We start from the raw sequence: 21,448 nt of genomic DNA, 5'->3' as shown, positions 1-21,448 counted from the left end.
CTTACCCAGAGGGAGACACATACCCCTTCCAGTAGTTGAAAAGTTACCTTCAGAGAGTAGAAGGCACAGTTGCAGGGGTAGATATATACTCAAGATAGACAAGGATGCAGAGATGCAGGCATTTAAAGCTTTGAAAGCAGCTTGACGGAGTGTGGCCTCTGGCAGCAGAGAAGAGCATCAGCTGTGGATTTGAGAGAGACTGTGCTTTATAAAGGGCAGAATCCTGAGCTGCTCTGTGTCCACAGAGGAGCTTTTTAAGAACTCTGCAGAGTGACTAGCCTTGGTCACAAGAGTTCTCCCTATGTTTGCCTCGTTACTATTGAACTATAAGTTTGTACCCACTCTTCCCACAGACTCGGTGTATATTTGTCAAAGAGAATGCCCCAGCATCCCTTTTTGTAGTGGCCAGAAACCGGAAAGTGAGTGGATGCCCGTCAGTTGGAGAAAGGCTGAATAAGTTGTGGTCTATGAATGTCATGGAAAGTTATTGCTCTGTAAGAAATGACCAGCAGGACGGTTTCAGAGAGGCCTGGAGAGAGACTTACACGAACTGATGCTGAGTGAAATGAGCAGACCCAGGAGATCATTACATACTTCAACAACAATACTATATGATGATCAATTCTGATGGACCTGGCCATCTCCAGCAATGAGATGAACCAAATCAGTTCCAATTGATCAGTAATGAACAGAACCATCTACACCCAGAGAGAGGACTGTGGGACCAGAGTGTGGATCACAACATAACATTCTCACTCTCTCTGTTGTTATTTGCTTATATTTTATTTTCTTTCTCAATTTTTTTCTTCCTTTTTGATCTGATTTTTCTTGTGCAGAAAGATAACTGTATAAATATGTATACATATACTGAATTTAACATATATTTTAACATCTTTAACATGTATTGGGGGCAGCTAGGTGGCACAATGGAGAGAGCACCAGCCCTGAAGTCAGGAGGACCTGATTTCAAATCTGGTCTCAGACACTTAACATTTCCTACCTATGTGATTCTGGGCAAGTCACTTAACCCCAATTGCCTGTGGGGGACAAAAAAACATGTATTGGACACCTGCCATCTGGGGGAGGGAGTGGGGGGAAGGAGGGGAAAATTTGGAACAGTAGTTTTTGCAAGGGTCATTGTTGAAAAATTACATTTGCATATGTTTTGTAAATAAAAAGCTTTAATAAAAAAATGTTAAAAAGAGAATGCCCCAGGCTTGTGGGAAGAATGGTTTATCACTGCTGTTCTTACTATGCCATCTTAATAATGCTTTTGCATTTTATGTCGACTGGCTAACTGTCAAGGTAAAGCACACCAATGAGGGTTCATGAGCTATAATGTTTGAAGCCCAGATACACAGGGAATCCCAGAATCCAAAGTAATAACAATCTTCTAGGGATCCAATCTCACCATCTCAGAAGAGGAATTAAACATATAAGCACTTTAAAAAACCTTAAATCACTATATAAATATCAGCTATAAATATTATCATTGTGGAATTGCACTTCCTTCCCTGAAAAAAAAATAGAGAAAAATCCATAATCTTTGCTTATGTTTCCGCACTAAAATTTATAATCCAAATTTTGGATTTCTCTCACTCGGAGACTTCTGTGTTATCACTATAGGCACGCAAAACTTTATCAGCAAGTCTATACATAAATAAGAGATTCAATTTTGAAATTACATAGAGTTTATCTTCTTGCCACTGGACAGACTCATATTCTATCAATCCCTTTTCCCTTCATTTGAATTCATTTGAAGAGGTTAGTCATATCTAGGGGCTAGAAGTATAAACTAGCCCCTGCCCTCAAAGGGCGGACATTGTCTGTTGAGCAGTCAGGACAAGCTCACATGGAACAGTTTTTAAAAAATCTCTGGAGAAGCAGGTCATACCTGCCTTAGTAGCACACATTTTGCTCTCTGCTCTCTGCACTGGTCCATTGGAATGGCCAGAAATCGGTTGCACATGTCGGGTTATTCAAAAGAATGGCTCCTTTCCTCTCCTTCTTTGCCTGGAGCAAATGCTCCAGTGATCACAAAAGCCGGGCGGAGGAGCCTGGGACAGACTCTATGGAGCCTGCTTGGAGCTAGCTCCCCATGCCCCATTTCATCCGGTAGGAGGGAGAAAGCTGAGGTGGAAAGCCCCCAGCATTTGCGAGGGTGTTTGGGAGCTCCTGCTGAAGGATGTGGTTAGTGGCAGGGCTGGGAACCAGCACTCCGGGCACCCAGAGACAAAAGATTCGACGGTCAGGACCACAAAAGCCCATTCTTTCCTGCTGAGCTCTTTGAAGGGGGATGGGTAGTTAGGAGCAAAATCCGGAGATGATCTGGAGGAGACTTTAAGGGTTAGAGAAGGATTACTGGGAGCATTGGTCAGCCACCTCAGAGTGACTCTAAGGGGTCTCAGAGATGATCTAATTCAGCCTCTGGACATTTCTTGTTGCTGTTCAGTCACATCCAACTCTTCATGACCCCATTTGAAGTTTTCTTGGCAGAAATATGGAGTGGTTCATTTTACAGAGGAGGAAACTGAGACAATGCACATAGCTAGTGTCAGAAACCAGGTTTGAACTCAGGGAAATGAGGTTTCCCGACTCCAGGCCCAGCACTACTGTGCCATCTAGTTATCAAATCTGACCTCAGATGCTTACTAGCTGTGTTGTATGGGTAAGGCATTCATCCCTGCTTGCCTCAGTTTCCTCATCTGTAAAATGAGCTGGAGAAGGACATGGCAAAGCCCTCCAGTGTCTTTACCAAGAAAATCCCAAATGGGGTAACAAAGATTCAGACATGACTGAATAACAACAATCCTGCCTCTCTTTAAAGCTTTATATTCTACCTACCCAACTTTATCCCTCTTCCCTCTCTGATTCTCATCTTGAGGTTGCTCACATCATTCCCTCTGTCCTAGATGCCCTCCAATTCCCTCTTCCCCACCTAAGTCCTACCCAAGGCCCCACTCCAAACCCACTTCTTTCATTAAACTCTTCCTGCTAAATTCAGCCTACTCTCATCTCTGAAATACTACATAAAGCACTTGTGGTTTGTAATCCACATTTTAGTATTTGTATTATGTAATATCATTTCATGGCTCCTCCAAAGTCTGTATAAGTGTGTTCAGCCTCTGGACTCCTTGAGAGCAGGAACCCATTTTATATGTCTTCTGTGTCCCCTAAAGTGTCTAATAGAGTACTGAATACATGGCAAAAGCTCAGTAAATACTTGTTGGTTACTAGATTCTCCTCCATCAAAGGGAGATCCAGGCATCCTGCCTTCCTACTCCCACTCAACAGACCTCAAATCTTGCATCCAAGCAATGTCAGTGATGTCAGCCCCTGGAGAGGTGGTCATGAGAGCAGCATGGAGGGAGGGACGGTCAGAGCCTTGTTTTATTCTCACCAAAGCCCTGGTTACCCATGGCACTGACTTCTCTCATGAATTTTTGTTTCAGAATAAGAAGTACGTATTGATGATGGTTGATCCCGATGCCCCCAGCAGGTATCATCCCAAAAATCGCTACTGGAGACACTGGCTGATAACTGATATCAGTGTGAGTAGACTTAGCAGTACCTTCTTATCCAGGAAGGGTGATGGCTAAAAGCTTGAGCTGATTGGTGTTTTCATGTTCCCTTTTGGGAGAGGAGTCTGGGATAAGCCGAGAGCCCTTGCCATCACCCACCAGCCACCTGTCCTCCACAACCCCCTTCATTTCCTAATTGCATTTCTAAATCAAAGTATGTCCTTCAGAGCCTGACTGATGTCTGGGGGCAGGGGAGGAAAGCTGGAGTGCTACAGAGCCAAATGCCAGGCTTTCAGGGCTCTCTAACATTTGGGTGGGTCCTGTTGGTAGAATCTGGGACGGCTCTAATCAGAATGGTTCCCATGGGCAGCTCTTCTATCCTGGTGCTCCTGAGGTGGTCTGAGCAGGCTGAACAGGGGTAAAGCGTGTATTTTGTAATTGTTGTGGTCTAGTTTTAGGCTCAACTCCTGGCCCCTTTCTTCCATATGTTGTATGGAGGGTAATGTAGCTCCACGGTGGGGTCTGAAGATGCTAGCTGGAACTGCAGGGCTGTATATTTACTTAATGGACTTCTGGACAAGGAATGGAGTTTAAATGGTCAATAGCTCCTGAAAGAGGCAGGAAATGAAGTGGGGGAAGGGAGGCCATACATAGATAAGTGAAAATCAGCTCCCAGCTCATGGCTGGCTTATATAGGTTGCCATCTGCCAAAGAGCAACTTTGGCCCCTCTAGTTGTTGACAAGAGAGATTACTCTGTATCTCCTGCCTCTCCTCTCTAAAAGGAAGGGTTGAGCAATGTTGGAGCCCAGGCTCATCCCTTATCCAAAGCCTCTCAACTAAGGGGGCGGTCATAGAACCAGAGCATAGAACAGCTTTGTTAAGAGTTCACAAGGAGGGAAGGAGACAGGAGAAAGAAAAGGAAGCAAGCGTTGGAGCCAGGCTTGTTGTAGGGGCTGCTGCCTCTGGGTCAGGTCAGAGATGAGCCAGCTGGCATGCTTAAGGGAAGGGGCACATAACAGAAGGGAAGGAGTGACTCTCCATAACACTCTGGGGTTATAGAATATCCTCTTGTGCTTTAATGCAAGACCAATGGCTATTCTCTACAAAGTTCCTAGAATCTTAGAACAAGAGAATGTCAGAGCTGGAAGGGACCTTAAAACATCCTTATTTCTCAGACGGGGAAAGTGAGGTCCATAGGGTGAAAATGATTTGGCAAAGGGAATGTGGCAAATTGTGACTAAAATCTAATCTCCTGACTCTGGCCAGTCCACGAAGTTGTGCCTTTGGACCACAGAAGCAACATTAGCTTAGAGACTCACTCTAGAATGGAACAGGGCCTCCGGATAAACAAGATGGTCTCTCTGTCTCCTCTGAAGCTCTCGCAGTGGGGTTATTTTCTCTTATGACATCTTTGGGGTGGAAGGGCCAGCCAAGATCAGCAGCCCAAGTTAGAAAATGGAGTAGGTGGCAGTTGTCCGGCAGACAACTGCCGGGACCAGTCTCTCAGCCCTCCCCACCCCAGCTAAGGGTGTTGAGTTTCAGACCAGTTTTCACCGGCTGACCCTGGCCTGAGTGCCAAACAGGAAATGGTGGCTTTGTGCAACTATTTCCCCTAGGTCCTGCCCTTCCCCATGGGCCCTGAATTCCAAGGGGCCATGCAAAAAGTGTCCATCTTATCCTACGGGATATAGGGGGATCCAGAGGGAGAAAGGGCCGTCATGTAATCTAGGGGTCCTTCTTTAAGCCTCTTCTGGCACCATGAAATGGGACAGTATTTCCCCAACTGCCAGCTTCAGACAAAATTTTATCAGACTATAAAACTTTTATCATCAAGGGTCTTGCTTCTAAACCATATAAAGTTGAAATCATAGAATTTCATCATTGGAAGGGACCTAAAAATTCATTTGTTTCAACCCATACTCAAATAAGTATCCTCTCTCAAACACTCCTGACAGGTAATTATGCCATTTCTCTTTAAAAATATCCAGTGATTGGGAGCTCACTACCTTCCAAATCATCACATTCTATGAATAACTACAGACATTATGAAGGTTTTCTTTATATCAAACTAAAAATGCCTGAACAATTTCCCCCATTGTACCTAGTCCTATTTTGTAGCGCCAAACAAAACCAATACAATCCCTTGACACAGGGCCCTACCTCCTCAGGTCCTTCATTGCATTGTATGGTTGTGAGTGGCCCTTTTTGTGTGTGTGCATGTGTGTATCCTTCTTAAAACGTGATAGCCAGAACTTAATCCAGTACTCTTGAATGGTCTGAAGGCAGTGACTTCAGACTTTTGCAGTTATGTCAAATGCAGTACAAGCCCTGGGAGTTCTTACCAAGTTAGAAAGGTTTCCAATATGGACTGGGGAATAGATTGTATGAATGTCATCTAAAGTCCAGTCTAAGTGAGTTCAAAGAGACCCATTACCATAAAGTTGGCCACCAATCAAAAATACATTTTGGGGGGTGAAGGAGATAGTGATAGAAGATATCTGAGTGATAGGAGATGAGGAAGAAGGGAGAAAAGGAAGCTCGCCATAAATGGCCTCAGTTTTTTTTTTTTTTCATTAAATTATAAGGCAAAGTTCTCAGATGGGGAGAATTGAGAGTGGGAGGTGAAGAGCATGGGACATTTAAGGAAAGATGAAAAGGCTTGGGAGGCCCACTCTGGAGAGTGGTAAGGGAGTGAGTAGCAAGATTGCCTGGCAGCTGTGAGGGTCCAGCTGAGGTTATGTAACATGGTAGTAGAATGACTAGATTCTCTCCAGTGCATCCTTCCTTACAGCACAATTTGAAGTCTTGGCTCTTGAGGAATGTAGACTAGGAAGATGAAGGTGGATTGGGAAGAATCTGATACAGAGAGAAGCCCAAAGTCAATTTTTTTCAACTCAAGATGGGCTAGACTTAATAAAATAAAGCTTAACTCAATATTTCAAGAATCTGTAGTTTCATAAGGACAAACATTCTGTCCACTAATGCAAATTCCGGTCCCCATCATGGTGTTCCTGAATTGCCATAGCCAAAATAAAACCATTTTTGATTATTGCCCAGTCTTGCTAACACTGTTAATCACTCTTTCCTTCTTGCTTCTCCTTTCTCTCTAGTTTTTTGAGACACCACGTGTTTTCTCCCTCCCTCTCTGACTCCTTCTCTGTCTCTTATGTTGGATCCTCCTCCAGATCAAGTTCTCTATCCATAGGAGTCCCACAGCGTACTGTCCTGGGCCCTTTTCTCTCATTCCTCTACACTACTTCACTTGGTGATCTCATCAGCTCCTGTGGGTTTAATTTCCAGCTTTATGATGGTAATTCTCAAATCTACCTCACATGACCTCATCTTTCCTGACCCCCAATCTTGGTTCTCCAATTGCCTTTCAGACATATCAAGCTGCATGTCCAGGACACATCTTAAACCAAATATGTTCAAAACAGAGCTTGTTATTTTTCTCCCCTCTCACCTTCCCTATTACTGTAGAGAGTATTAACTTCCTCCGTATCCCTCAGGCTGGCAAATTAGGAGTCATCCTGGATCCTTCAGTATCTCTAAGCCCCTTACCCAAGCTGTTGCCTGGGTTCATTGATTTTACCTTTGTGACATCTCTCCAATATGTCCCTTCTGTTCTCTGACACTGTTAACCACTCTAACGCAGGCTATCATTACCTCATGCCTGGTAATTGCCTTGCATTGTCCTGGTGGTGGGTCTGGCTGCTTCAAGCCTTTCCCTCTAAATCATTCTCCATTCAGCCACTAAAGGACTTTCCTAAAAACAGGTCCAATCTTGTCATTAACCTACTAAATAAACTCCCCTGGCTTCGTATTTCCTCCAGGAGCTAATACAAAATGCTGTTTGGCATTCAAAGCCCTTGGTAACATAGCCCCCTCCTCCCTTTCCCATCCTTGTGAGCTTCCTCTCCTAAGCACACACTTCCATGCAGCAGTACCAGCCTCCTGGATATTCCACAAACAAGACGCTCTTTTTCTCCGTTCTGGACATTTTCTCTGGCTGTCTAGAATGTTCTCCCTCCTCTGCAGTGTCTGCTGACCCAACAGTTTCCTTTAAATCCCAACAAAAATCCCGCTTTCTATAGGAAGTCCACCTTAACTAACTCCTTTTAATTCCAACTCTTCTAATTATTTCCTATTTATCCTATATATAGCTTGCTTTGTAGATGTTTGTTTGCATGTGGTCTGGATTGATTGTAAAGTCCTTGAGGACAGGGATTCTTTTGCCTCTTTTTGTTATCCCCAAACCTTAGAATAGTTCTTGGCACATAGGAGGGTCTTAATAAATGTATATTGAATTTAATTGAACAGTTTGGATTAGGAAAAACTTTGATAGAGTGTAGACAGTAGGAAGGACTAAGATTCAGAGTCATTGGATTCTGTATCCAGTTCTTCCATCAACACATGGCACTTCTTTTGGACCCAGAACTGTGTCAGTGATGGGAAAATAGGGAAGACTGAGAAGAAGAAACCTTCTTACGTTCACAGGGGAAACACTATTATACGTTAGACTTGATGTCAGAAGGAATGTGATACATACAACTTGCTGGCTATGTGACTTTGATCAAGTCAGAAACATGCCTCATTTTTCCTTTCTGTAAAATGAGAAAAGTAATGTGCTTTCCTTTTCCCATATAGAATGAGTGAAAACAATCAATTTTTGGAACCCCACCTATAGTATTGTTCAATCTTTAACATAGTAGTGGGGTCAGAGAGGGATGGCAAAAACACTGAGCTTCTTGGAACCAAACCCTACATGAATATATGTATTATCAGTGTCCTCTTCCTCCTTCTCCCCTACCCTACACCTTTTCTGGAAAGTCCTCATTTGGGAGAAATTTCTAGCAGAACATTAAATGGTTTTCTTTCTCCCACCACTGCTATATCCTTGGCTTTTACTTAGGAGGATATATTTTTTAGGTCTGATTCATCTAATAATCTTTAACAGAAAGTCTAATTAACTTATCAATAACTTTGTATCATTCCTTTCAGAAAAATGCATATATAGGCTTCTTTTCTATTTGTCTTTGAAATTAGTGCTTAGGGCTTTTCACGCAGGTATTTTCATTAGAGTCTATTATTAATGGGAATATTGAATTCATGAAGATGGGATATTAATACTTTCCACAAAGAATATCACAAGTGATAACAAAGAGAGCTTAGAACAAATAAACAAAGGCATCTCCATCCACCACCTGCTTTCCCCTCCCCTTCTGTACTCAAAAAGATCTTCCTAGAAACTCTCAGTGATTCTAAATTTTGACCTAGAAATCTTTTGTTTGAAAAAAAAAAGAATAAAAATTCATTCCTTGCTCTGCTGCACTTCTTACCTCCCCTTTCTGTCCACTGTTCCCCTCTATCCCTTGAATGCAGTCAATACCAACAATGTGTCAGGATAGTCAGAGAAATGGAAAATAGCGCAGCACCTGCATTTTGGCAAGTGGGATCAGCTACACTGAAGCTTAAGGCAAAACTGAGATGTCTGGGATTGAATCATTGATTCTGGGGTTAGGTCTGAATTTAGGCAGGAGCAAACCACTTCTCCAAACCTCAGTTTTCCCCTGTAAAATGAGGAAATTCAACTGAGTGATTTTTAAGATCCTCTCTAGTTTTCATGAATTTGCTTGGCCACCTAGTCCCTTAACTTCCTTCTCTGGAAAATAAGAGACCTCTGAGAACTGATATAAAGATTATCTGTGTTGAAAATCGAGTTTTATGGTAATCTGAAGATTTACTTAGATTCCTAGTCTGTCAAAGAATTTTTATTGCAATCAAAGCAAATAAAAAACACTATAATTGGGCACTTCTTTTGTGCCCAGAACTCTGTCAATGATGAGAAAACAGGTAAGATTGAGAAAAAGAATAGTTTTGTTTTTGTTTTTTTTTTGCTTAGACAATTGGGGTTAAGTGACTTGCCCAGGGTCGCACAGCTAGGAAGTGTTAAGTGTCTGAGATCATATTTGAACTCAGGTCATCCTGAATTCAAGGTTGATGCCCTATCCACTGCGCCACCCCAGAATACTTCTTACCTTCATAAGGAAAACACAGTAGACTTGACGTCAGAAGGGATACCGTACATACAACTTGCTGGTTATGTGACTTTGAAAAAGTCAGTAAATCCTCTTTATTTTTGTTCCTTTATCTATAAAATGGAGCTAATAATGTTTACCTTACCTACTCACAGAGTTGTTGTGAAGCAAGTCTTAAAGCATTATAGAAACGTGAATTATGATTATTACTTGAAATCCAGGGTCACACAAATCAAAGCAGAGCAGTGCATTAAATTGTGATTTATTTATTAGTACATTTGGGAATTGGCTCTTAAGATTTCAACAAGTTGTATGGGTATCTGTTTTTCCTGTATCATAATTATTTATTTTAAATAACAAATGGAAGATATTTCACTTATTTAGTACAATATAAAGACCCCCCTCTCACTTCCAGTGATATTTTCAATGATAATCATGAGGAAGTTATCTAATTTTGAAATAAAGCCTATTTTACCCAAATTAACTTCAAAGGATCTATGAAAGAAGATGCTATCTATATCAGAGAAAGAACTGATAAATAGAAGTATATGTAGAATGATTTTACAAATATATACATATTTGTGTCTAATAGGGAGAGGAAAGGAAAAGAGAAATTTACATGACAATTTTATCATATATATAAAAGGACTAACAAGTTGCACATAATAAATGTACAGATTTGCAGTTTCATTTTTTATTATACTGTCATAAAATGCTTTCTTATTTCATAAATTTAAAATAAAATAAAATTTTTAATTTTAAAAAATAATAAAGCCTATTTTAATGTACTTCAGTCTATAACTCAGGGATTAATTACAATTCAGCCCCACCCATGGATCTTGGGCCTCACAGAAAATGTATTTCTTAATATTTTTAAATAGTATTTTATCTTTTTCCTAATTACGTGTCAAGAAAATTTTTAGCATTCATTTTTACAAGATTTTGAGTTAAATTTTTTTCTCTCTCCCTCCCTTCTTCCTAAAATGTTAAGCGTTTTGATATGGATTATGCATGTGCTATCATGTAAAATATATATTCATATTAGTCACAGTTGTAAAAGAAGAAATAGATTAAAAGTGAAAAAAGTCTGCTTTGATCTGCATGCAGACTCTGTCAGTATTTTATTTGGATGTAGATAGCATTTTCTTTCATGAGTTCTTTGTACTTGTCTTGGATCATTGCATTGCTGAAAAGAACTGAATCATTCATACTTGATTGTGATACAATATTGCTTGTAACTGTGTACAATGTTTTCCTGGTTGTGCTCATTTCACTTTACATCAGTTCACACAAGTCTCTCCTGATTTTTCTAAAATCTGCTTACAGCACAATAGGATTTCATTACATTCATATAACAAGGCTTACTCATTCCCCATTCCCCAAGTGATGGGCATTCCTCAGTTTCCAATATTTTGCCACCATGAAAAAGGGCTGCTATAAGTATTTTTGTACATGTAAGTACTTCCCCCTTTTTTATGATCTGAGATACAGATCTAGTAAATAGTATTAGTGGATCAAAGGGTATGTACAGTTTGGTTGTCCTTTGGGCATAGTTCCCAGTTGCTCTACAGAATGGTTGGATTAGTTCACTACTCTAGCAGTGAGTTGGTGTCCCAATTTTCCTACATCCTCTTTCTCATTTATCATTTTCCTTTTCTGTCATATTAGCAAACCTGATATGTATGGTACCACACAAAGTTTTTTTTTTAATTTATTTGTTTCTCTCTAATCAAAAATAATTTAGTTAAATGCCTGTAGCTGGCTTTTTTGCTGTGGCAATTAGGGTCAAGTGACTTGCCCAGGGTCACACAGTGGCTTTCATTTCTTGATCTGAAAACTGCCTGTCCATATCCTTTGACCATTTATCAATCAGGAAATACAGAAATTGAATTTCTAAGAATATCAAGACATGAAAAGCCTTATAACAACAAGAATTCATATGATTTTTCTCTTTTGCCATTTGAAACCAATTAGAATTAGGTCCAATTGTCTCCAAGAATTTTGGTGGTCAAACCCCAAGAGGGTGATAAAAAGCTTCCCCTTCCTGACCCCCATCATTGAGACACACACAATTTGAGCCAGACACAGGACTGTAATAATTAGGACAAACTTATTAGGGCTTTTTGTTGTGGTGCTGGGGGCTTGCACTTCATGGTACGTCCCTACTTCTTTGCCTATTCCCAACGTCCTTTCAAAAGGGCACCCATCTCCCATGGCCTGCATCGCTCCTAAACCCCTATGGAGTAGAAGTGGGATTCTGGGAAATGGGTTGACCTACAAATACACACATACACACACACACACACACACACACACACACACACACTCCTAGAATTAGATTGACTTCTTTATCACTGCCACTGCCATTGTGGATACCTCACCTCCCCAATTCCACATTCAACTGTTTTTGCTCTGTATGAAATAAGTTTTAGTCAAAGCTCTGGCGAGATTTCCTAGTGTCCTCTCAGACCAGACAAATCCATGGAACTCATCCAGAAATGGGCAAAGCTGAAATTTGAGTGAGTCCAGGCAAATTCTTCTCTGTTCCATGCTACTTGTTCCAGCTACCAAGAAGATGGCTACTTGGTGTTCACCACAGCCTGCTGGCTTATTGTTTTCTAAAACCCAGCGCCTTTCACCATTCCTTTAGTATCGGTGGACTCAGCTTTGCTGTTATTGTCACACCCTACAGATGCTTTCACTCCCATTCAAAATAATTTCAATAAAATGTTGCTATAAAGTAGAATATTATCTTTTGATGAATGTTTTTAAAGCCCTTTAGGTTTTCATGGTAATTTGCGGTGTAAAATTATTTAGAGATAAGAGCCAAATTAGCTCTGGTATGCTCAGGTCGCTGTGTCCTGTTATCCATGTGAGCAGTGTTTAAATATAATCAGCCCTTCGACTAATGCAGCATAATTGTTCATTTGAAAGAGCTTTTTTTACTCCATTCAATGAGTCATTAAAATATTCAAGGGATAATGCAGTGAATTGGAAATGAATTTATCATATTATCCTGTACATACTGTAGTGCCTCAGGTAACTAGGCAGAGAGAGAAAAGGGGGGGGGAGGGAGCAAAGGAGAGAGGAGCTGGTGTTCATGAGGAATCTGATAAACAAGGCTTTTGAATTGGTGTATGGGAAGGCTATAGAGGAAGGATGGTTAGAGAGAAAGAAAATGATTTTCTTCAAGCATCTCTCTCTCTCTCTCTCTCTCTCTCTCTCTCTCTCTCTCTCTCTCAACATTCTGAGAATCTGTACTCTACCACAGCTCTGCTGTTAACTTATTTTTATCAAATATGTTTATATCAGAAAGTCGTTATGGAAACCAATTCTGCCATCCAGGAGAATTCCTGGATCAGGCAGAAAACACACATACACACACACACATACACACACACACACACACACACACACTCACATACACACTCACAAATTGCTCTCTCTTAATCTTTCTCTCACACACTCACATCCCCACTATTTCTCTCACACACACTCACTGTCTCACACATACATAACACACTTATTTTATCTCTCACACTGTAATGTTCATTCTCTCTCTCTCTCTCTCTCTCTCTCTCTCTCTCTCTCTCTCTCTCTAACACACACACACACACACACACACACACACACAGTCCACAAAGAAACAACAGGCTCTTGCCCACTCAGCTATGAGCTCAGCAAAATCAGTGACTGAGGGCTAACATTGACAAAACAGAGGGCAACAACATTCCTGATCCCATACCTGCAGATGTCAGAAAGAAACATTGAGGGGAAATAGGGATTGTTGCCCAATGAATAGGGTTGAAGCAGGCAGTCTAAACTCCATCCCTGATTTATAAACGACAGTCAAGTCCCTCCTTATCGTGCTGTAGGGCTAAGTTTCCTACCAAGATAGTTGCCCTTTGAAGAAAGCAAATAAGGTCATGGCAGAGTAAGGTCTTAGATCCTCTGAGTACATAATAGAAGGGGAGTCATAGAATTGTAGAATCTCACCATTAGAAGAGAACTTGGGAGCCATATAGTCTAACCTTTCCATGAATAGGAATCCACTCTACAATACTCCCTGTAGAGACCATCCAATCACTGCTATACTCTCTTCCAGTGATGGGAAGTCAACTGCCTTCCAAAGAAGTCTTTCTATCACTGGATTGCTAGAGGGTCATTCCTTTTATCAAAGTCAAACTTTTCTTCCTTGAAACTTCTACCCATCAGTCCTAGTCCCATCCTCTGAGGTCAAGCAGAACAACCCTAATTCCTTTTCAACATAACCGCTTATCAGATGGCCAAATCTTGGGCCAACTCTTCCTCAGTTCTCATTTCCCCATTTCTTCAATGGGAACTCTTTTAGGCCCTCTAGTTGCCCATCTCTGGATTCACTCTAGCTTGTTAATGTCTTTCCTGAAATGTGATATCAAGAATTAAGGATTATAGCATGACCAGCCATAGGGCAAAAGAACCATACTCAAACAATGGCCCAAATCACATGATTTCAAATTGGAACTGTTTATCTGGGTCTGAATACTGAGCTTCTGTTAATGCAGCCTAAGATGGTATTCACTTGATTGACCATGATTGATTCATTTTGAGCATCCAGTCCCCATTAAAGCTTCCAGCATTGAATTTGTTTGTTTCTTTGTATTTTGCATCCCTGCCCCTGTCATCTGGTCCACTTTCTTCCCATCCCACCTTCCCTTATAACAAATATAACAAAACAAAATAAAATTGCGTATTAGGCCTTTTCACACTGCTAAGCCATATCTCCCCTTCCTGTGCTGTTGTTGTTTGTTTGCTTATCTCAAGTGTAAGACTTTGTTTTGATTCCTATTAAATTTCTTTTTACATTTGGTCCATTGTTCTCACCTGACAAGTTCCTTTGGCATTCTTATTCTTTTGTTAGCTACTCATTTTGGATTTGTAACATATGTAAGTTTGTCATTTACTTATTTTTTTTTTAACAGAACAGGGTCAAGGACAGAGCTGTGGGGGGTAATATGCTAAAAGACTTATGTCCCATGACATTAAGTTATTAAACTACTAGTTGTGGGGCCCAGTAGTTCCAAAAAGACCTAAGTTTATTATCATTTAAGCCACTGTTAAATGCCATGCTGAAATCCAAATATACTGTGTTTACATTTCTTTTAACTAACAATATAATTACCATGCCAAAAAAGGAAATAAACAGTCCAGCAAGACCTTTTGGTGAACTCATGATGGCTCTTACTGATCACTACTTCCATTTCTAAATGCTCATAAGCCATCCTTTTAATATGTTCATATAATCCCAGATTTGGATTATATAGATAACTTCAACGTTATCTAGACCAGCCTCATCATCTTATAGATGAAAAAAATATATATCAACAACAGAGGCCCAAAAAGACGTTAATGATTTGCTTTGCTAAAGTCACTTAACAAACAACAGAGCCAGACCCTAAACCCAGTTTCTTTCATTTCAGCTCCAGTACTTTTTCTAAATTGAACAAGAGTAGTGTTAAACATAGCGGCCTAAGTTTAAAGAATCTACCTTTATCCCCTTTTTGAAAATCAAAACATTTCCTCTTCTCTAGTCTTGTGGTATATCATATTTTCTGTTGTTTTTTTCAGTCATCATAGACAGAGGCTTGGTAATCATATCAACCAGAACAATGCTTGCCTTATGACAAGTATTTGATAAATGCTTGCATTCTTCTTTCTTTCTTCCCTCTCTTCCTTCCTTCCTCCCTTCCTTCCTTCCTTCTTTCTCCCTCCCTTCCTTCTTTCTTCCCTTCCTCCCTTCCACCAAATTATATCAGGCCTCTAAATTGTAGCTCATCTAAGCCTTGTGTCCTGAGCTCACTGAAGATAGTAGGTGCTCTTTTACTATCTCCTTACTTATCTTGATTTCAAGTACCTCTTAATTCATTTGTGTTTTATCTTCATCAGTCAAAAGGTCACTTGTAGAGAAAACAGAAATGAACTCTGAGTCAAACAGTCCTACCTTCTCTCTCAGCCATTCTCATTGCCCTAGCCACTCCAAGCAGTGTTGCTCACCTTTCTTTAATCTTCCTCTTGCTCCCCAAGTCTTTAAAACAAGACCTCTTTATTCTCCTTTTCATTCCTCATTTGCTACCAGACACTTTGAGCTTCCGTCTTCCTGACCTTATACTTTCTATTCATCCTCAGTTATGTTACATACCCTTGTTTCCATCTTCTGTACAAGTTGTTTTTTTTTTTAATTCTAAATTGGTCCCATAAGTCCACTGCACTTGTACACAAGTCTCTTTTAAGAGCTGCTTCTTTCTTCTCCATCAGAATCATTTATGTTTATGTTGTCAGAATTTTAATCTTGAAAGCTTCTCATTCCTCCTGGGAAAACTTCCCCTATAGAATTATGGGTCACAGAATGTCCTTTATCTGAACTCTGAAATCTGCTCTCCCCAAATCCAGAATGCTTGTCAGACTATCTCTGTTCCTCCCTGATCTGAGCACACAGAAGAATGGGTCCCTGGTCGTGACACAATAGAACTTTTCTACTAAGTCATAGATAGACTTTCTTGTGCTAGGAATTTACATTCTAAATCACAAACTCTTTGTGCATGGCCTATTATGTCTCTGGACACTTCACTCCAGTGGAATGGGCAGATGAGAACAATTTGTTCCAACAGCCATGAAGGCAGCTAAAACAGGTATTATGGAGAACCAGAGCTTGGGCAGACATCAAAGCCCCAAAGTCAGCCATTGCATCCTGAGCCATGACAATGACAATCATCTTGACTTTTGTATTGCCACCGGACTTGGATGACTGGAAGACAACTCTGCCTCACTTAAATCCAATTCACACATGAGTCCAGATATCACTGCGATGTCATTGGTCCTCTTTAAAAACAAAGGGCAGACAGGACCAATTATGTGTCTATCAAAAAGTCAACATCATTGTGTTCATTTTTTCCCAAAATTCTCCTCATTTTTAACCTTGGTAATCTGCACCTCTTTATTAGCCAAAATCAGGTATAGATTCTATAAATCTGTGTATTTCAGGTTTCTTTTGAAAAGAGTGGATCTTTTCAATTGAATTGAACTTCAATTCTGCTTTGCTGATAGAGCACAGCACCTTCTCTGATGAGGCATGCCATGCTGGGCGATTCTGTGTCAGTGTCTCCTATATGATGCAATCAATTCCAAACAGTACGAACTTTAAAGGAGAAGTTGTTTAGTAAAGGTGAAAAAGAGAGAACCTGAAAGTACAAATGAGGAACAAAGAATATTCCAACTCTCGCACTATAATCCTTGAATTGGAGGGAAGGAGAGGTATATGAGAAAAAATAGCTAGTACTTGAAAGAGTAGTGAGAGAAGAAGTATCATCAAAAGGGAACTAGGTCTCAGCGAGGGCCACAAGATATGACGAATAATTGAAGAAAAGGTTTATGATCAAAGGAAGGGGTTTTTTAAACATGTTTTTAAATTTATTTTTTCTGGTTATACAGGTATATTACCTTTTTAAATACACATTTCTTTATGAATCGTGTTGAGAGAGAAAAAACAGAATAAAAGGGAAAAAAAACCACAGGAGAAAAAAAAACAGAAAAAAGAAATGAACATAGCATTGTTGATTTACATTCAATTACAATAAATGAATTTGCATTCAATTGCAATTACAATCAAATACATAGTTCTCTTTCTGGATGCAGATGGATTGTGTTTGATCACTGAGTCACTGAGAAGAACCAAATCTTTCAGATCATCATACAATCTTGCTGTTACTGTATACAATGTATTTCTGATTCACTCAGCATCAGTTCATGTAAATCTTTCTAGGCCTTTCTAAAATCAGCTTATTCATCATTTTCTGTAGACCAATAATCTTCCATTACCTTCAGATACCACCACTTATTTGGCCATTCTCCAATTGTTGGGCATCTTCTCATTTTCTAGTTCTTTGCTACCATAAAAATAGCTGCTACAAACATTCTTGCATGTGTGGGTCCTTTTCCCTCACAGAGGAAGTTTCAAAGTGTTAATTATGAAGCAGATATTTCAAATGGCAAAGTGGAAGGAATAAAACGTTGTGGAGTTGAAGCGAATCAAAGTACGGGAGTAGCCCGGAGGGGGATAGGGAGCAGACTTTGTACATCAGTAGCAGGGTTGGGGAGGGGGGAAGGGAAGGAGGAAGGTGTTCCGAATCAGATGGATGAGGCAAATAAAATAGGGCAGAAGTATGCTGACCTATGAGGAGGAGAGATGTACATATGATTAGGCTATTCAAGACCAGCCTTCGAGGTTCAACTTCATGATAAGAATAATGTTGTATTTTGGGAAGCCTCAGCACCCAGAGGGGCAGGACCCTGCTCACGACACAGTGATGTTTCCTGTGGGGCAGGAGATGGAAAGGTTCTTGTCCATGCTGGCCTTGCACTAGAGACAGGCCAGGAAACAGACAGAAACTTCTGTCCTGCAGCTTGGTACCAGAGCTGGCCCTGAGAAAGATCCTGCGTGGAGGGAGGTGGAGGAGGTCTCGGGCCCAGGTGAGGCCCAAGAATTGGATGTATTTGCTATCTCTCAATTTTTGAAGGGCCGTCATATTGGAGAGAGATTAAAATTTTTGTGTGGGTTCCAAAGGAAAACCAGAGTTGGGCTGATTCAAAATGTCTAACAACGAGAATGGTTTCACTAGATCATTCAAAAAGCCATTATTAAACACCTTAGTACCAGAAACTGTGCTAAATGATTACAATATGTGAAGACAAAAATGAAATAAGAAGGATGTGTTCATATTTAAGAATTTGTAAAATGGTTTTAAATGAATATGATGGTTTGGGGAGGATCAAGAAAGACTTCCTGTAGTAGGTGGCCCTTAAAACTATGTCTTGAAAGAGTGTAAGTGAGGATGTAGAGCATTCCAGGCACGGGGGGATGGCCGGTGCCCAAGGACGGACACAGGAGGTAGAATGTTATGCAATGTGTAGCAGGCCGGTGAGTGAACCACAGCGTGCACGGACATGAGCATAAGTACGAAGTCTGTAAAGATAGGAAGAGGGCAGGTTATAAGAAGCTTTAAATAACAGAGGTAATAGAGAGCCAGTGAATGGTAATAAAAACAACAAGCATTTACCTAATGCTTAGGAGGATATGCCAGGCATTGTGCTAAACACTTTGCAAATGTTCTATCATTTGATCCTCACAGAAACCCCAGGAGATAGGTGCTGTTATTATCCTTATTCCCACTTAACAGTTGAGGAAACTGAAGCACACAGGACTTGTGATTGCTGAGGATCACGTGGTAATGAGTGTGTGAGGTCACATTTGAACCCAGACTCCTGACTCCAGGCCTAGTCCTCTGTCTTCTCTGGCATCGGATTCTTACCGAGAACCTACACTTGAGGAAAGCCATTCTGGCAGCCTGAGGATGGACCAGAGCGGCAGGAGAAATCACATGGGCAATCTGGTGATGAGCACTCGGTTACAGGATCATAGATTTAGAATCTCAGCAGTCGCTTGTTTCAGACGCTTTATTTTTCAGATGAGGAAACAAAGCCAGTCCCTAAGAAACCCGGGAGCTTTATCTTCTCAACAGACCTAACAGCTGCTAAGGAGACCTCCGATGGCACTTCTGGCCTTTGAAAGGTTGTCACCTGGTCTGGGTACCCATTTACCTACGACGGGGAGAGAACAAACACAAGGGAGACCAAAGAGGCTGGGGCACCTTGAGTTCACAGACACATGGCCGTGCAGTAGGAGAGAGGGTTTCCTACTCCTCCCTGGACAGTTAGCTCGCTGCATCCTTTCCCCTTGAAAATCCCCAGGCCTAGGAGGCAAGGGAAGGCATGAGCCGTCTGCCAGAGCCCTTCCTGCACCCTCGGCACCCCTTCAGTCTCTACTTGGCCATCAGTATTTCCACTACTTCCTCAGCCAACCAGAGACGGTTACTGCACAGCATTAGCCACTCACGGCCATAAGGTCGGACGAGCCTCCTTATTTTGGATCAAAACTAGGTAGGGAATGTTACCTGGCTCTGAAGGGCTGGGGAGGAGCCTTCGTTCGATGGGCCCGAACCCAGGCTTCCATGTACTGGCTGAGCATGTAGGAAGATGGGGGGCAGTGGGGAGAGTACGTGTGCTGCACACAGAAAGCAACAGAGCTGAGATTCGAACCAAGGTTTTCTGAGTCCAGATCTACACTCTTTTCCCTTATATTAAATGGTTGCTGGAAACATTCAAGCACAGGATGGATGACCATCTGTTAGGAATATTGTAGAAGGGATTGCTTGTATTGGGTGGGAGGTTGGATGAGGTCACTTATAAAATCTCTTTCAACACTAACAGTTCATGATGTCCTTGGATGGACTAAATGCCTACACATCACATCTCCCTTCCAGGCCTTAAGTGGCTATAATGGAGAAGGCCCTCAGCCTGGGGTCAGGAAGATCTGAATTCAAATCCTGCTTTGTATTCTTCTTAGCTGTATGACTAGACAAATTGTTTTCCCATCTTTAAATAAAAATCATAATAGCATGTACTTCACAGGATTGTTAAATAATAGATGAACTGAGATAAAATCTGTGCAGCCCTTAGCACAGTTCCTGGTATATCATAGGCACTTAATAAATGTTTATTCTTTTTCCTTTCTACCACCTCGCCCCCAACTGAAGATGTTTCCCTCTTTCTTCTAGTAGCCTGGTGTGATTATAAAGCTCCATCCTGGAATCACTGAGCTTAGGCTGTTTGCCATAGGGTGAAAGAGCGAGAGGTCAGAAAGGAGAAAGGGAAGGTGTGATTAAACAGTAGGTATAGCCATTCTTAAGAAAGAAGGCCTCCAGAGGTTTCCTGACACATATACAAAATCTGACACATAAATGGGTGTTGGGAAGAATTGAACAGGTATTAGAAGGTGCCCGTGTCTGCTTCATTTGGCAAAAGCATAAGCAGTGACAATAACAACAGTAAATTGGCACTTGAAAGTTTATACAACAGTTTACGTAGATTATCTAATCTGGAGACAGGGGACAGCTAGGTGATACAGTGCTAGATTCCTCTTTCTGAGTTCAAATCTGGCCTCAGACTTACTAGCAGTGTGAGCCTGGTTGAATCACTTAACCCTATTTACCTCAGTTTCCTCCTCTGTAAAATGAGCTGAATAAGGAAACGGCAAAGCCTTCCACTATTTCTGCCAAGAAAACCCAGAATCTAGTGTGAAAACAGGGTCTGGGCCAGAAGGAAGACCATAGTTGTTACTCTGAACTCATCAAAACAACACTATGTTCCCCAAGAGAAATTCAAGCTGTTAACCACGTGCTCCTTAATCACCTAACTTTAGGCCACTATGATGCTATGGGGGGACAGAAGAAGTTGTAAGAAATTATTTCCACCATCAAAGAGTCAAGTCAGACCAGAGCCATCACCTCCGCTGCTATCTCACTTCATTCCACAGAGGAGACAGACAGCCTAGGATCCAGAGATGGAAACTGGCCATATGCCTCAGATCCCCAGTTCCGCCTCCAGCCTGGCCCCTGCAGAGGAGCACCACTAGTGGAAACAAACCTGGCAGGGGCCTCTGGAGGCTACAGTTCTACATTTTCAGCAGCTACAACTCCTGGGGGTCCAGAAAAGAAGGTTCTCAAAACCCAAGTCCTCAGCCCTGTGAGCTGGTTCAACATCAGAAACACAGAACATTAATCAGTGGAATGAATGAAGGAGATGTATTTATCCCAGGGACTGCTAGCCTTTCCGATGGACTTACAGCAGATACCTCTGTGCTGTCTTCCCTCTATTAGGGAATAGTCCCAATTTTTTTTGAGAGCAGGAATAGTCTTGCCCTTCTACTTGAAAGCTGAGAAGGAGGTAGAGACATTCCAGGAACTGGAGTGGAGGCACAGGATAAGAAAAGACATGGAGAACAGAATGAGGAGAGA

General features: G+C 41.2%; 1 protein-coding gene across 4 annotated transcripts in view; it reads left to right on the top strand.

The window, feature by feature from the left end:
- The window catches only part of PEBP4 (phosphatidylethanolamine binding protein 4), a 257,467-nt gene that overhangs the window by 124,993 nt on the left and 111,026 nt on the right, over window positions 1-21,448 (top strand). For 3 of the 4 annotated variants that reach the window (XM_051975716.1, XM_051975715.1, XM_051975717.1), the window contains exon 4: window positions 3,453-3,551. The exons of the other annotated variant lie outside the window; for it this stretch is intronic. In XM_051975716.1, the coding sequence (XP_051831676.1) occupies window positions 3,453-3,551 (99 nt within the window). The remainder of the gene's footprint in view (window positions 1-3,452; window positions 3,552-21,448) is intronic. 4 annotated transcript variants of the gene reach the window in all.

Source organism: Antechinus flavipes, chromosome 2 (genome assembly GCF_016432865.1).
Source record: "Antechinus flavipes isolate AdamAnt ecotype Samford, QLD, Australia chromosome 2, AdamAnt_v2, whole genome shotgun sequence".
Lineage (NCBI taxonomy): Eukaryota > Metazoa > Chordata > Mammalia > Dasyuromorphia > Dasyuridae > Antechinus > Antechinus flavipes.
Note: the sequence above shows the minus strand (reverse complement) of the source record. Positions and strands in the feature narration are given on the sequence as shown.